We start from the raw sequence: 17,739 nt of genomic DNA, 5'->3' as shown, positions 1-17,739 counted from the left end.
TTTTCTTAAATACCTTCTCCTTGCAAGTTCAGTGAGGGTAATTAAGCTAATGCCATAGATAAATTAAATGCTATTAGCGTTTTCTCTGTTATTAATATATCATTGGATTTTGGGGAAGGACTGAAATCTCACCAAATAACTCAATAACCAAAACCAGGAACAAGGGAAGAAGCAGCATTAACAGTCTTAGACTGTTTTTCTTTCCTAGTAAATCTTGTAATTCCCCTGCAGAATCAGTTATTATAAAGAAATACAGCATATAAATAAAATTTATGTCTAGTTACCAAAGAATATTCTCTACTGCAAATTTTTAAAGTTTAAAGGATTTATTTTAATATTGTTGACAAGATACCATCATTTGCATTTGAAAGAAATTAAGTTTCACTAGGTTGAAAACAGCAGTTTTGGAGACACCTTCAGCAAATAAGAAAATGGAAAATTATTCTTGGTTTTCTTGCCAGCGTGAGAAAATAAGCCAGACTGAAAATGCATTTACTTTTTCCTGATCTCACCTTTTCCTTGGTATTGGAGAATGAACAAATTGAATTAACTCAGAGGCTGATAAAAGTAATCTACAACATCAGTGTATTAATCTCACAAAAGCTAAAGTTGCTTTGCATCCTTTCTTCTAATAAAGATATGTAAAAACGCTCAGGAGAGCAAACATCCTTTGCTTTGATCTCCCACTTGCTTAATCTTAAGTTCTTTCAAGGTTTTATCGTTTCACAAAGTAAAACTCTATCCCCAGTGAAACTTTCCTTGGCATCCACACACAGGAATGCAAGCTGTTAGAGAATATTTTCTATAAGAACTTTGATGAAGTTTGAATGTCATGCAAGTTTGGGGCATATAAATATTTTTCTGTTGTTGGTTCTTTGATGAAAAGTCTAATGGGCTTAAAGGTAAAAATATTTGAAGTATTCAAAAAAAAGACTTTGGGTTTTAAAGATGCTCTTTCTTGGCTAAATATTGCTGTATTAACCATGAACTTTTGTATTATCATAGGTCCTCTCTCTGCCCCACCGGAGGCTTGTTTGCTACTGTAGGCTGTTTGAAGTTCCAGATCCAAATAAACCTCAGAAGCTTGGATTGCACCAGCGAGAAATATTTTTATTTAATGATCTTCTTGTGGTATGTATTTTCAGGTGGATAGACTTCTAGTGAGGTGCTCAGAAATGCCGATCTCCATGGAATCAGAGACAATTAAGTGTATGAGCATTCCTGAAACTAAGTATCTATTACCTCCACTTCACCCCTTTCCCTAATGGGTAGAGACATTCTTTATTCCGTGAATAATGAATTGGAGTTCCTTGTGGAAAAACAAAATTACTACTACTTTGTATCCCCCAGATGTTCTATGAACCAGATATGCTTATTCATTGAAATAGGAATAGGATATGTTGAAATACATTTTTACAGTTGACCTTACTTTTTAGTGTGCATTTAACTTGGCCCAGTCTTTTGAAAAACAGTAATACAAAACTAGTGACAGTTTGAAATTTTTTGGTTGATTTCCTCCTAAAAATAGGAAAATTTGTTGCACTGTTTGGAATGTATATGGTTGTTACCCAAGAGCTAAGAACTAAACTAAATATTTCATGTTTTGTTAAGAAAAAGGCACGCTTCAGATGCACAGTTTTATAGTGTGTAATTTTAACGTACCTTTAGACCTTAAAACCAGGAAGTAAATTTAAAAAAATGTAATCCTTTTGACTGCAAGTATAAGCTCCTAGTTGTAAATGTGAGCGTGTGGGTAAAGTGATGGAACATTGTTGTGTTTGGGTTGCAAGTTTTCTATCATTTTTTATTACTCAGATGTCAGTAGTTTTATCAAAGTGCTTTGGGCGTAATATAGACCAAATTTGCCAGTTCTAGTAAAATGTCATTGCCAAAAGTTAAATTAGAAAGAACTACTAAAAATAAATCTATTGGTTATAAAGAGTGGTTGCACTCACACTTTAGGAGAACCAAAATTGATGGTAAGTGGTAGTATGTTACTTCTGTCGTAGCAAAAAGTAAAGTTTTCCCCAGACTTAGAGCTTTTCTTGAGGTTGGTGCTGTACAAATCCTGGGGCAAGCGGGGCGTCATTGGACGAGGTAGTGTAGGACAGTATTTAGAGGTGCAGAGAAAAGTGGGTTTGGAAGGTCACAGCCTTGTGTGGAGCAGTCCATAGGGGTGTCCTGCCTATAGTCAGGCTGTGAGAAAAAAGCGTGAAGGGGAAAGCAAGGTAGTAGCTAAGTTTTTTAAAAAGGATAATCTAAACATATTTATATTTTGTCTAGCATGTACAGTGTGCAGTAAGGGCGCAGGGTTTTTTTATCTTCCTGGAATCTCAAAAGTAGAGTTCTGGAGGATAGAGAACACAAAGGCTTTGTATCTGGATAAAATATTAAACGTTCTGGTTAAGAGATAGCAATGCTACAAAGCGAGCTGTTTCTTCAGTAGTAGTAGATTAAATACATTGGTTGTATTTAAGAAAAAAAGGAAAAAATTACAAGTTCATATTTTTCTGGCAGATTATAGCTTGCTTTGGCATAAAATATTTTATTATATGCTAATTACTAAGAACAATAAATTTCCACAAACACATACGGTAAAAGGGATATTTCACTTTGTTTATTTCATAACTTCTAGGTCACCAAGATTTTTCAAAAGAAGAAGAACTCGGTTACATACAGTTTTCGACAGTCATTTTCCCTCTATGGAATGCAAGTTCTTCTTTTTGAGAACCAGTGTAAGTCTATCCTCTCTTTTTAGATGACCAATATTATTTATCAATAAAAGAAAATTTAAAAATTGTGCGAGTGAAAGGGAAGGACAGGACTTGATACTGAATTTAGGAATAAAATTGCTCTGAATTTAACTTAGCTCTAAAGTTTAAAACAAGGTAATGTCAGCATAAGAAGCAGCAAGAATGTTGTTAGATTATATTTTTTTTATGGTAGTCAGAAGCCAAATCTAGCCAAACGTGTTGTTTGTGAAGACTTGTAAAGAATAAAATGTTTGTAAAGAAACAAATATATCTGTTGCTGAGTCAATGGTCCAGTTAGCTGCAACTGAATGTTTGATAGTAAATAATGAGTGTTATAATGATACGTGTAATCCAAAGCACTATGTAATTTATCTTCCTGATTTATATCTTAACTTTGTGCCTAGGTAATGCATACTCATTCAAATATAAATACAAAGCAGAGAGTCTGGATTAAAGTTTGTATATTCTGACACCTTTTGTTTGTCAGTTGTAATCTGCATTAATCCAATATTCTTTTTATCTGTAAAGCTTGTCTAGCTTAGTCTTAGCAGACAAAAACCCACAAAAAGCAAACAGTTTGCTAATGTCCTGATTTTAAGCCTTCACCTTCACAATGAATTGATTACAGTTCCATGTGATACTTGGTAGTTTCTCTGCTTTTCTGTTGTAGAAGGCTCTTAGTTTTCGCTTGTCCTTGAGAATGTGCTCCAGTGCTCATCTCACTCAAAAGAAGTCGCTGTTACTGAGTCAGAGCATCTGGAGATTTCAAAAGGGAAGATTTTGTAGATTTTGTAGCAGCGATGTAGCCTGCAGATTATTTACATGCATACACATTCATTCTCTCTCTCATGCATACGTTATATGATATAAAATTAATTTTTAGAGAGGAAGGCCAAATATTTATATCCTGGATTCTACTAAAAATAGAAGAATACATAATTCCTCTGATGTCTCTTGAGAAGAGAAGGCCGAGGGGAGACCTCATCTGTGTTTACAAGTACCTAAAGGGCGGGTTTGAAGGATGATGGAGCCGGACACTTTTCAATGGTTCCCAGCGATAGGACGAGAGGCAACAGCCACAAGCTGGAACATGGGAAGTTCCATTCAAATATGAGGAAAAACTTCTTTCCAGTGAGGGTGCCAGAGCCCTGGAACAGGCTGCCCAGGGAGGGTGTGGAGTCCCCTTCTCTGGAGATCTTCAAGACCCGCCTGGATGCAGCCCTGAGTGATGTGCTCTGGGCAACCCTGCTTCAGCAGGGGAGTTGGACTGGATGATCTCTAGAGGTCCCTTCCAACTCTGACAATTCTGTGATTCCGATAGTTTAATAAATTTAAAAAAGAAATACATCATAAGCGTGCTAAGTAGAAACACTTCATTCAAGTAAACTTAAAAATACCTATAGTGAAACTAGGGTTTGTGACCTGGAGGCATTTCAACTGAGATGCTTTAGTAGACATAGGTGGGCTGCTGAGGTGAATTCACTATGGTGAATCAGTGAGCTGCCTGTACGTCTAATACCGGTACCTGTCGGGTGGAAAGCAGTATTTTTCCAGTTGGGAAAGAGAAACTTTCTTCCCCTGTGGTTTGCAGAATTAATATTCTTGGTTTCCCCTGTCCTCAGCAAGCTTTGGGGTATTTTGGCCGGAGCCATCGTGCCATTCAGTAAATCTGTGTGTAGCAGCTGCCAGAATCGGCTGGCTTCAAGTGAGTAAAATTGAGTGTCACTAAAGCAGAAGCAACAGAAATATTGATGTGGCTACTGGTGAGGCTGAACACTACGGTTGGCGTTGATGATAGAAGAATTGACTTCTAATGGTAGAATTCAATTATGTTGAGGGATGGATGAGCTCCAAAAGAGAAAATAAATTTCATATATCTGTAGTAAATAAATAGGCCATAAGGGAAGTATCACTGACAAAATATAACAGGCGAGGAGATCACTTCAGAGAGAGTGTATCTGAAACCAGTAAATACTTACATGACTGTTTCCTTGTGTTTAATCAATGCGATGTAGAGAAGTATCTCTGGTAATAATATATTTTTGTTTGTTTAGTATGTGAAGAGATATATATGGAGAGAGAGATATATATATAATAATTATATACATACACATGTTACTTCTGTGCAAGATGTGCTGTCAGACCCTGGCAGAACCCCAAATTCTTGCTCCTTCTTCCCCTCCATACCCTTTGAGGCTTGCGATAGTTGGCACCTTTTTTCACCTGAGAATGGGAAATGGACTTGCTTCACTTTGAGTTGGGACTCAGATTTGGAAGTTAAGATACCCTTTTAAGGGAGTGTAGCATTTGCACTTGTTTCTCAATATTTTAAGTCTTGTTGAAACGTAATGGCTTTGAGGGAAGAGACTACCTTACATCATCTGCTGGTTCTTGAGGGAATTAATTTTTTGTACATGGGAGCACTTGAACTTCAGGTTGAACACTTAAATAAATATTTGAGAACTTTGGCAAACCGTTAAGGTCAGGCAGCTGAGTAAAAGAAAACACCGTGAATTAGAATGCACATTTTTAGGTTTTCTGAGACCCCATTTCTAAAGGTCTGTGCTTCCAGCAAAGGCTGATTCTGTTTTCTACAGCAGAACGTATCTCCACTGTAAGCTTTCTTTCTGTAAACAAACCTTCTATCTCAAGCAGGAGATGTTTTTGACCAGCTGTTAAAATTTGCCTTCTCAGACGTGCAACTAGAAAAAAGGCAAAGACAGTTTGCTGAAAAATCTGCCTTTTATTGTGAAGGTGTCTATAATATGGGCCAAAAGGGGAGGGGAGGGAGGGAACCCACTCCTTTTACTTCTGCAGTATGTAATTTCACAGATAATTTTAACTTTTTTTTTAATTAAAAAAAAAAAAAAGGAAAATAGGGAGTGCAGAGAACACAACTTAAGAAATACTAAAAGCTGTACATGCTGTAGTGTGTTTGTCTTCCTGCAAACGTTAAAAGAATACGAGAGTTTCTAGTACTTGAGGTGTAGTCAAGTACTCTGCAAAACTGATTAAGGCAGGTAATGGGATCTCTTCCATGATGCAAAAATTATCCCTTTAATTTTTTGAGGGTTTTTTTCAGGGATTTTTCTTTTGTATTGTACATTGTACCTTAAGGGTAACAGCTGCATAAAGATTATCTTTCAGTATGTATTCCGTATCTTTACAGTTACGTGGTTTCAATGTATCTTAGGGATTTTCATTCTAATTCTGTGCATTTAGACTTTTCTTTCTCTGACTTTGTCCCCTATATGGTACTATTAGTAAAAAGCCTTCAGTTTTTTGTTTGTTGGTTGCTTTTTTTTCTTATAAAAAGACAAATAATTGGAATAATCAGGGCTTAGTTTCTCTTGACTCTTTCTTCTAGATTATCCCAACGGTATTCGGCTCACGTCAGCTGTTCCGGGAGCAGATATCAAAGTACTAATAAATTTCAATGCACCAAATCCTCAGGACAGGAAGAAGTTTACAGATGATTTGAGGGAGTCAATTGCAGAGGTTCAAGAAATGGAAAAGCACAGAATAGAGTGTAAGTACGAAGGTACATATAATAGAGCATTTTCAAGCTAATTAAAACAAGAAAATCCTGACTATGTGTATAACCCATTAGAACTCTTTAAAAGTTCAAAATAATGTGGGGTTTTTTCCATGGCTTTGATTCTAGAAAGAGGAGGAAGACCCAATGATACCTTAAGCCCCGGCTGAGTTCATTGACTGTTATTTACTGAAGTGCAAGTGCAGTGGAAATGTAACTGGAAATAGCAGCGGACAGAGGAGAGATGGATTTGTAATTAGCAGTATGAATTACAGTAAGGATTTTAGGGATAGTTTACATCACTCAAATTCTCAGTAATGATCCTTCAAATAAGTTTCACTGAATTTTTCTTCATTTCCATGTTGCTATTCCTGTATTCTTTCAATTGGGTAGCCATAGTACAAATTGATATATTTTGCTGGAAGTTACATGACTATGTAAACATGGAATTTTATCTTCTATTCTTCTAGAAGAGGAATAGCTCTCCATCCTGTACGTTGTGATATAAAGCTGTTAGTACAGGGGGGAGTTCCTCTCTGGCATTTAACAATGCCAAAATGAATTCTTATCTATTATTCCCAGTAACACATGATCACATACAGAAACGGTGATGTTACCATGTCTTTTGTTATAGTCAATAACTATGAATTACAAAATTATTCTCTGTGTTTCAGCCGAGCTAGAAAAACAGAAGGGTGTGGTGCGTCCAAGCATGTCTCAATGTTCCAGCCTGAAAAAAGATTCTGGCAACGGGACGCTGAGCAGAGCCTGCCTGGATGACAGCTATGCCACTGGGGAGGGGCTGAAGAGAAGTGCCCTGAGCAGCTCCCTGCGGGACCTCTCGGAAGCAGGTAGGCACTGCCCTTATTCTCTCTTCCCTCGCTCTCACCCCTGCATGCGGAGCTGTGGGAACCATGCACAGAAAGCCCATCTCACAGTGGGCTTCCAGAACTAGTAATACTGAAACTTCACACCTTCTAAATAGTTCCTCTTTCATAGACTCCGTGTTTAATTTCTGTTTGTTTTTTTACCCTTGTTCTACTAAACAACCACTATTTGAAAGCATTTAAACCATTGTAGATTGCTATATATACTTTTAAAGGAGAGTGAAGACAGAGGAAAAATTGTAAGTGTTTTATAAAAGAAACGGTTGACTTGTGCTAGGAGTAACCCACTTAGTTTTCCTTTCTTTTTTTCCTCCCCTTTGCTTCTTCCCCTTCATACAACAAGCTTAGAGAGAAAAGAAACTGGTCTCTGTGCAATGACCGCTTTCTGTGTATTTTGTGCTCAAGTGTACCTGTGTGACCACATTGATGAATGAAATTGAGTGAAGCCCTACTAAATTCTGCCTAGAGCCATGTAATTCAGATACAGGCTGTCCCTGATGCTCTTTTATTATTTTGTAACTCAAGATAGAGTTCCCAATTCTTGAAAAAGAGGTTGTTGTGAAATACTATTGCCAGTACAATAAAGGAAGCCCTAGTGGACAAAAATACTGATATCCTACAAAACCACTGATGTGTCTTAAGATTTGTTAGCTGATTAATGTAGCTGCAGACTGAAAGGGGTGGTGGTGTGATTTTTTAGCCAAAGAAAAGCCAGGGGAAGTCTGGTATGTTTTTATTTTATGCTTTGCCTTGGTAGTACCCAGCTGGCACAGCCATGTAATACAGGCTGCCACGGGTAGGAACCGCATGTCTCAGCATGAAACATGATTCCCGGCAGCTAGGAAGAGTCACACCATCAGAAAGTACTTCTGGGCATAGTAGCAACTATAAATATATAGATTTTAAATCATTTTTTTAGTTCCTAGTCTGTGTTACATACTCTTATTTGTTCTTTTAATTACAGTGACGATTTACAGTATAGTCATAATTTCAATACTACTTATGTCTTTGGTAGTAGACACTACTCATCTTTTTCCTTTGTTTAGCTAAAGAAGGGATTTTAGCTATGCTGCAATAAATAAGATTGTTGTAAACTGAAGTTATAGCCTGTGTTTTGTGGGTTTATGTATGTGCATACAAATATGTAGAGAATGAGCTCTTTCAATTATTTTATTCTCTGTTTAGGCTTTCATACTCATGTGTCCATTTGCTTCATTAAAAAGACCTAGGACCTTGATCCAAAATCAGGCTGAAGTTAAATATTGGTGCTTGATTGGCTTCAATGGATTTTAGATCAAGGCACTAGTCTTCACCACTGTTAGATCTCAGATTTGAGGATTCTTCCATCATCCTTCTTTGTTGTTTTTTTATTTCATTAAAATGAGAACTACCATATTGTTGAATATGTGAGTTCAGTGGGTGTCTCTACCCATAAATGTGATTTCTGATTAATATTTTTCACCCCATAGGAAATTTTCATCCCCGTCTTTCAAACATTGCCATGTATTTAGTTCATGTTATGGATTTTATGCAACAAACAAGTATTTGTGATCATGAAAACATTTCACATTTCAACAGGGCCTACAATTGGCATGCTTATTACTCAAAATAACTTTTTTCCATAATGAAAAGTAGAAATCACTCACAGACTGCAGGGTTTATCAATGAGTTTGTTAAACCCAACTAAACTTAATTTTAACTTTAACGAATTGAGAATTATGGAGAGTTTCTGTTTGGTCTTGTGCAGTGCATCCGACTTGAGAAATTACATACCTTTTATTTGCTTTGTTATTTGGTGTAATTTTAATAAGATTATACATGTCTTTTCTGCCTTTTCTCAGTGAATAGCTTGCATGTGAGGCTGATTTTTGTTTTAATATGGGAGAGGTGATCCATAGAAAAGCAAAGCAATATCTTTCAGTTAGCAAGATACTGTGTCCCAGTTGATTATACCACAATAAATTGCTTCTGTAAAAGACTACTGGGGTTGCCTCAGTTCTTTTTGTGGATGAAACACAGGATCAAAAAGGAGGAGGAGCAAGAGTAGTGGGACTGTGTGTGGATGGGTGTCTTTCTGTAGGAAAAGGCAAGATGAAAGTGGATTTTTAGAGAGTTCCTTTCTGCATTTAAACATAAACAATTCTAATAATAATGAGAAAATTGCCTGGTTGCGTATTTATGCAGTAAGGCAGATAATTATCCAATGAACATTGCAAAAAGAAATTGAGAATTTTTAAATATTTATTCAATGAAGGGGAAATCTGATTAAACAATGTTTTGGTTGCACGGGTATATGACAAAGCTATGTAAGAAAACAGTCTATTACTCTCTACCAGGTATCACAGTAGTAAATAGTGGCTGTGGAAAATTACTTTAAATTTCTCTCTTGGAAAAGAATGGCGATTCATAAGCTTCTTAGATCTAATGAATATTGATACCCTGAATGATTCTGACTCCTAAGCTGTAAACCGTAAGAAAAGGCAAGATTTCTCTGTCAGGAAACAATGTCAGGAATCGATTCCTGATGGTTGTTCTTCCATGCATTTGCCACGATAGCTTCAATCATAATTGCAAAAAGGATGTGCATGAGAGTCTCTTGATTTTAAAGATAGTATTGTTCATTGTGGATTGACAGTTCTTTCCATGGAATAAAAAGCATATGGCAACCAACTGTTCCAAGATGTGACCACGTCAAAATTATTTAGTCCTTTATTTTTCTCAAAAGAAAAATATGTCATTTTTATTACACATCCTTGAGCTATAGTCAAAAAAGAACTAAATTTATTTGTCCCAGGGTCTGAAATTCTTAATTGACATAAAAATATTAGAATACAGACAAATTTTCCTGCAGTTAAAGCTGAATTTTATGAGTTCTGATAGAATTTTGGATGTTTCACGACTCTACTCCATATACAATTACATGGTAGGTAGGTTCACAGAAAGATGGGAAAAGTGTGAAGTCCCATCGTGGCCGTTAGTACGTGAGAAGACTGATTTGGTTGCTAGAGCAGAGCCTGGAGGATTAGACTGGTTGCGTTTCTGATTCTGGATTTCTCCCAGGTTTCTTGACTGGTTTTAGGGTGGTCAGTCTGAATTCCAGTGACTTTGAGTTGCTGGAGGACTCAGTGCTTTCACATTATATTTACACTGGGGAGCATCTGTGGAAATCAGGCTTTATTCCCCCCATCCCTAACCTGTAAGGGGGGAATAATATTTACACACCGCACTGGTTTAAAAATCATCATTTTCTGGTTTGCCTCAGTAATGCACAACTGGCATACCCATGTAATACTGGAATCTGTGCAGAAGTGCAGGATGGTATAATGGTTACTACTAATACAAGGTGTGCTTGTTTTAGAATCTCCTGAGCTATCTCAAAACCATCACAGACCAGTAGAGACTACTTTAAAAAAACAAAAAACAAACAAACAAAACAAAAACAAAAACAAACAAACAAAAAAAACCACACAAAAAAAAAAAACAAAAAACCACCCCCAACCATAAAAAAGTTCAAGAATTAATACAATTCTATCTGTATATTGCATATAATCTCAGTTGTCTAACTTTTTAAATGTTTTTTTCGACCTTCCAATAAAGCTTTTTTTTTTTAAACAATTTCATCATGTATTTTTTAAAATTTCCTATATCGCAAAATGTAATGGAAAAGATTGTGGAACTTCTCAGCATTGTAATCCCCTTAAAAAGACTCTGAGTTCCTGCAATTACAGAATCCCTTAATCTGTTGACTCCATCAGTGATGGGGTGATGCAGGCAGGGTCACTAGGTTATTTTCTCCTTCCTCTCCCATGGATTTTGCTGCACTATATAGGACGGAGGATACTACCAGGCTTTTTCTCCCTTGTTAAAAGAGCTTTCCAAGCAGGGAGAGGTTTTGCCCGTCTCTTCCGTTGTCACTGTTGTTATATTTCCTTTTCTTCAATGGAACAGCAACAGTAACGGGCGTGATAGAATTTACTCGTTTTTTTAATAAAACGGATTTATACGACTCAAGTCTTGTGAAATGTGTATGTTAACACCAAACCATTTTACAAGTATTTTGTACGAAGACACCCCACACTGCATATAAACACCTTTGTATCAACAACTTTTCTGTCTGACGGAAGAGACACTGCTTTTCCAGTGCAGGAGTTGTTCTGCAACACGAGGTGCGGTCATGCTGTTTGCTCATCTCATATCCTACTGGCATAGAGCAGAGTTTTGAGAAATACAGGGTAGCAGTGAGAAATATTTACATTTACTGTAATGATCTGCATATCCGAGAGATCAATTTCTGCTAGGTAGCAGGGATTTTTTATTCATGAAACTCTGTATTTTCTTTTAAGATGTTTAAGTTTGTAAAAATATTTTGATCACTTAATATTTCCACTATAAATTTGAAATATTCTTAGTTCCATATAATGCATGTACACATATGGGACATATACTTCTGTAAATTAAAGTTATTCCTTGCAAAGAATATGCGTATCTAACATCAATGAATTGTTGGAATAAATCAGAAAAGATTAAATTAACTGAAATTTAATTTTATAAAAATAAATTGAAAAACACTCTAGCATCCTTAAAAATTTAAAGTACATTGGAATATATTAAGCAAAACTGGTCTTCAGGTTTGATAAACACCACCTTGCTGTTAATTACTATGTGAGCACAGAGTTACGCTTACATGCAATTCTAGTCGAGTCAGCATTTTCTTGAAATGCGTGTGAACGCTGGAGCTGTAGGGAACGTTTCTGAGATGGGATGTCACCTCGAAGACCAGAGAGCAGTCTTGGATAAGCACACATTCACAGGGGGAATGCTCTAGAGGATTTACTTAATAGCTTTCGTATCACTCTGTAGGTCAATACAGAATTGGGTTTGATTTGTTTTTAAACAATAAACCAAGCGCTCTTTATTGTGATAGTGCTTATCTAAGGGAAATTCCAGGCATTTTAAGTAGGATTTTCTGTTTGTTCTTGGCTTTGCTAGTACTACTTTGCCCTGAAGTTACTCTAAGCAAAAATCCATCTGTCTCTTTCTGTCCATACACATTGTGTATATACAGCGTTCATGGTTATTTTATTAGAGACTTTGCCATATGCAAAAGGCATTGGACTTTCCTGTTTTCCTTCATTTTTGGCCACGTTTAATGACTTGTGGCAGCTGTCAGTCTTATTTGCAATATTGACTGCTACGTTGAGATGGCTATCTTCCTCTGTGCTTTTGGATCAGCAAGCGAGAGTGATTTGAGTGTTAATCAGTACTAATCCCCTCAGCAGAGCAGAAAAATATCAAAGCCTGACTAGAAGTAAAAATAAGGGATTATCAGAACCAGTTTTTCTTGGGGGGGTTCATAAGATAGCATAGTTATGGGTTTGATGAGGCTAAATCTGCAGCAGGAGATGAACCACTGAGCTTTTGACAAAGAGCCTGTCCAGGGGAGTTGTTCAAAGTTCCAATGAATTTAAGAAGCTGAACAAAACACCCTGACACAAACGTCTTCCCCTCAGTTTAATGTCAATGTAGAGGGGTTTGTACTGGGGAGTAACTCTTGGAGATAATGAGAGAGGGGGAGATGTTCCAGTAGTCTAAAGAGAACTGTAGCTCTTCAGAGAAACTTGCATTGCAGGGCAGCATCCCATGGCCAACCAGGCCGAAGTTACACTTATGAACCCAATAGGTGGTATTTTTAGATCATACTGGTCTTACAAGACTTATGGGTAGTCTAAATTGGTCTATGAGAGGGTATGTCAAGAAGTAAGGGTGAACCTCCCAGGAATCACTGTTGTGTCCCACTTATAAACCGGTCCCAAAGTTCTTCTCTTTGGCTCTGATACCATGTGCCTTTTGGGCTCCTAAAGATGAGGGTATATGGCTCACAGGTTCAGTGAAGCTGAAATCTCCACATTCCTCTCCAAAACTACCTGTTAGAGTAGAAGATTCTGAGGGCAACAATGTACCAATGCAGGGTGGAGACTGTCTTTGATGTTTGGCCTTGCAGGAAAGCAAGGAGAAAGCATTGAGAAAACATAGGTTTCTAAAAACATGGAGATTTTAGAGGAGCTTTGAGAACCTGACTGCTCTTCAAAGGTTAGCATTGTTTGCACACCCTACCACTAAAGTATTTTGAACCTTTGCAAAGCAATGCTCAACAAGTTATCTCTTCAAAAATATCTATTTCCACTGCAGCCATATGCTATTTTCTCTCCTGCACAATGAGAGAGAAAATCTGGGATCCTGTGTCCTATATATAGCCGCTGAAATATTCTGGCTCTTTAGGCAAACAATCTGGTGTTTCATGGGTAGTTTTAGGCAAACATCGTTGGCAATTTGAGAACATTGGAGAACAAATCCATCGTACTTAAAGATAAAGCACTGCACAGCTAAACAAACAAAATCTAGCCATAATGTCAAGACAGATTCCGGAGTTATTGATAAAAAATTAAGTTTAGTTTTTTCTAAACCTCATGAAAGAAGATTATATGAAATCCACTGAGGTTCAAAACTGAAAAGGAAATGATTAAACTGATGCCCCTCACCAATCCCCCACACTGAAGTTCAGAATATGCCAATATTAACTTTTGTATTTAAATTAATACCACCCCACAAATATACACACATATATATATATGCTATCAGTCTTTACATAAAGATACTTCATAGACAATGAGATTCCAGGAAATCAAACAATTTAAAATTGTTGCTGGTCAACATCATAACCATAGTGCTAAATATAGATGCTAAAATAAGTAAGTTTGAAGAGTTGTACAAATCTAAAAAAATCACACCCCGCTAATGATAGTTGATTCACAACAACAATACCTCTTAAAAACTAGCCAGGTACAGAAACTTGATACAACTAACGGCCTTAAAAATGGAAGTTTCTGCCCTCGTAGCTGCTGTACCGGTCCAGTGCGATGTTAACCCCGTGCAGCCCCTCTAGTTGCATTTAGAGACTCCTCTAGCGATTGAGGGAAAGCAGCTGTTTTTCACCTGGGTCTTGTCTCAGTCTCTAATCTCTGGTGTTGCATGTCCTGGGCAGGCAAGCGTGGGCGACGCAGCAGTGCAGGATCGCTAGACAGCAATATGGAAGTAAGTAGGAAGTTCCTGATGTCTAGCTGGATGTGATGATGTGCATTTCAAACCTTTCTTTTATATACATATTTTTTTGCTCTTTTTTCTTCTAACATATAACCTGCCTGCCTCAAGTAAAATGCATGCCTAGGCTACTCACTCCGTATTCTTCCAGCTTAAAAAGCACTGACAGCTTGTTTTAGACCAATGCCATTTTTGGTTTGAGCTAACCTTGTTCCCTTTGTTCCTGCAAGCATGGTGAAATGAATATGATGTGTCCTTTTGCCACCATTTCAGTCTGGTCCCAGCTTAAAAGCCCACTTGCTCTTTGTTACAAAGTACACTGTTCTTGCTGTCTGATATTTAGCTACAACTATTGACTTTCATGCTCGACCATTCCCATTGCTTATTTTCGAGTTAAATTGCTAAATGTATGCAGTCATGACACCATGGAATTGCACAGACAGGGCATGGGAGGAAAAAAATTACTAAGATAGGTGAATTCAATGTGGATTTCATGAGATTTCATTCATCTTCAAACCATTTATATATATACTGTTCATGTCTCTGAATTCAGCTTGCAGATTTTTTCTTTTTTTTCTCTTTTTTTTTTTTGTGTTTGCTGTAGGTAGATTGCAGTTTAAATCTAGCACACTTTGCCTAAGTACTGTTGTGTCCCATAACTCCTTTTAAAAAATACATAGCCCAAACTTCCAGAAACTAAATACACCATTCCAGGCTAAATAATAGAGAAGGTTGGACCCCAGGTCAGAAGAACACAATCACACAGAAATCTTAGTGGCAAAAATGGTGTGGTTCCATTTAACACATAATTCAGAGGCAGGCTTGAGAAGCAGCACTGTGGCTTATAGTAGTGGAAAACTACTATAAAAAAAAGTTTAAAATACTGTTTCGAAATCTGAATTGTAACTGTAATATTTGCTGCTGTGTGTTTAACTATTTAGGTTGAATTTAATGTAGTTATATTTTTTGTTGTAAAAAAGCAAGTATGGTATTTTTTTACAGTATGTAAAATGTATTTTTCCTTTAAAAACACACTCCTAGATCTTACGTCATGTTACTCTTCCGTGACATTTTTCTTATTTAAAGTCATAGCTTTTGATATTAAAGTACTGAGAGAAAAACATTTAATGCTTAAAATATCCCAAGAAGGGCATGAACCGCCTCATTGGCAACTTAGAGAAGGTGGAAATAAATTTTTTCCTAGAACTCTTAACATAGTCCACCCATGTGAACACTGAAGGAGGAGTTTGTGGGTCAGTGTGAACTTTTTCTTTTAAACATTTTAAGATTTTTTTAATTTTTATTTCTATTAATTTCTTTTTAGGGGTCCATCATTAGCAGTCCTCACATGCGCCGAAGAGCTACATCAACCCGAGAGTGTCCATCTCGCCCTCACCAGACTATGCCTAACTCCTCCTCACTCCTAGGTTCCTTATTTGGTAGTAAAAGGGGAAAGCCACCTTCCCAAGGCCATCCACCATCTGGCTCATCCCAGCAACCTCCGCACCCTCCAGTAATCCCACATCAGCCGCACCCCCAGCACCCCCCTGCCATGCACCACGCGGGGCCGGCCGAGGGGCAGACGCAGGCGCAAGTGCACTCGCACCACTCGCAGTACTGTCACCTGCAGCAGAACCCGCCGCCCTACCACCACCACCACCACTACCACCCTCCCCAGCACATCCAGCACCCCCACCAGTACCACCAACACGTGCCGCACGCCCAGCACGCGGCGCACTCCCAGCACACTCCTTATATGCAGCACCCCCACGCGCAGCATTCCCACTCCCCGCACCCACCCCCGCACCCCGGGCACCCCTCTCACCCCCAGCACTCTCAGCATCACCATGGACCGCCACCACCTCCCTCCACCTCCGCCAGCACCAAGCCCAAACACAGTGGCATCAGCACAATAGTCTAGAACGTATTCGCCCTCCTAATAACTATAGTTTTAAACAAAAGTTACAAAGGCACTTACAGGAAGCAACAAATAAAATTGTCAGTTTTTACCTACACAATTTAATTGAGCTGTGTGAGCTTAAAGGCTTGCTGTTACTAAATAAAATAATTCAAGTTAGAGCAATCGATACTGGTTTTACTTATCTACTCGATAGACGCTCACCATCTGGTTAGTCCTTCTTTCCAAACTGCCTTGAAAACATGCTGCTTGCTGAATATGAGTAAAGCTACCTTTTACACCAAATCCCTTGACAATTTTACATGCGTAATAAAAACTTAGTCTATGAAAAAAAAGGGAAAAAAAAAAGTGATACAGAACCAAGTGTTGCATTCTTGCTCTTTTATTGTCAATGGGCAAAAAAATAAGTAGACCTGATATGGTTGATGAAAGTACGTAAGTAAACTTTATATAATATAAATATATACATATAAATATATATATACTGTATAGTTAACATTTGTGCTTGGAAAGAAATTTTTTCAGTCCACAAAACTAGCAATATAGACTTTACAAGGAATTCCACTTACTTGATAGGACAGTATAATAGATGAATAGCATATGAAAGAGTAGACCAAAAACATTAAACGTTAGAAACAAATTTCCGACATTTCAGTATTTTCATTCCAAGTCCTCTGGGCTTGCTAAGATTTCTAAGCAATCATTACTAAATGTGCCAAGTAACATAGCATTTAAATGTTGTAGTCAAATACTGCTTTGTATAAATCCTTATTTTATTAACACGATAATATCATACGTAATCAGTATTATAACTGCTCTGCTATTTCAGGTAAGCAAACTCGTTAAGATGCAGTAATTATACCGTAGCAATGTAGGATGGCCTTTTACCACTGGTCATCTTCAGGCATTGGTCACACAAATTCTTAGACACTTTAAAGGCTGTGATAACTGTGAATTTACATGATCCACATTTCTTTTGTATGGCTATGATTTAAGGAACACACATGAAGAGTGACGACAGGTGCATGTAAACACTGCAAAAACATTCATCTCAAACATGAAAATGGCAAACTTCCATCTTTCTCAGCTACTTTGTTTCCTCTTCACCATAATTTCTCATTTTTACCCCCAATGAAGCTGAATTCTAGTCGGAGCGGTTCCAGGTGGAAGCGCTCTAAGGCTTGAAGGTTTGTTTTAGAATTTAGTATAGGGTTTTTTTATATATATATATATATATATATTAAAACAAAATCTGTAATTCCATGTAGCCATGTGCTAGCAACAAAGTGGCTTCACCATTTTTACTCATCACATTTGTTAGTTTGAAAGTACCCAGCACTCAGCAGGCTGAGTTTATGCTCAAACCCTCACTCTCATAGTCCAGTTAGTTGCAAGACATCACATGAAAACAGGCTGTGCTGTTGTTGCTTATGTGTTGTAATCAAACCATTTGCAAATTTCTATACAATTTTTATCCCAAAATCCTGTACAAAGTTATACATGGCGCCTACTTTGTAGTTTCAGCATTTTGAGCCACTGCAAGGACTT

General features: G+C 37.5%; 1 protein-coding gene across 3 annotated transcripts in view; it reads left to right on the top strand.

Moving 5' to 3' along the window:
* The window catches only part of IQSEC1 (IQ motif and Sec7 domain ArfGEF 1), a 345,111-nt gene extending 328,593 nt beyond the window's left edge, over positions 1 to 16,518 (top strand). For all 3 annotated transcript variants that reach the window (XM_074151284.1, XM_074151286.1, XM_074151285.1), the window contains 6 exons: positions 1,006 to 1,131; positions 2,636 to 2,735; positions 6,121 to 6,282; positions 6,963 to 7,139; positions 14,218 to 14,267; positions 15,598 to 16,518. In XM_074151284.1, coding sequence (XP_074007385.1) covers positions 1,006 to 1,131; positions 2,636 to 2,735; positions 6,121 to 6,282; positions 6,963 to 7,139; positions 14,218 to 14,267; positions 15,598 to 16,194 — 1,212 coding nt within the window. In that variant the 3' untranslated portion in view covers positions 16,195 to 16,518. The remainder of the gene's footprint in view (positions 1 to 1,005; positions 1,132 to 2,635; positions 2,736 to 6,120; positions 6,283 to 6,962; positions 7,140 to 14,217; positions 14,268 to 15,597) is intronic.
* Positions 16,519 to 17,739: the final 1,221 nt, after the last annotated feature.

The sequence above is a fragment of the Numenius arquata genome, chromosome 8 (genome assembly GCF_964106895.1).
Source record: "Numenius arquata chromosome 8, bNumArq3.hap1.1, whole genome shotgun sequence".
Lineage (NCBI taxonomy): Eukaryota > Metazoa > Chordata > Aves > Charadriiformes > Scolopacidae > Numenius > Numenius arquata.
This window is presented reverse-complemented; position numbering and strand designations above follow the sequence as displayed.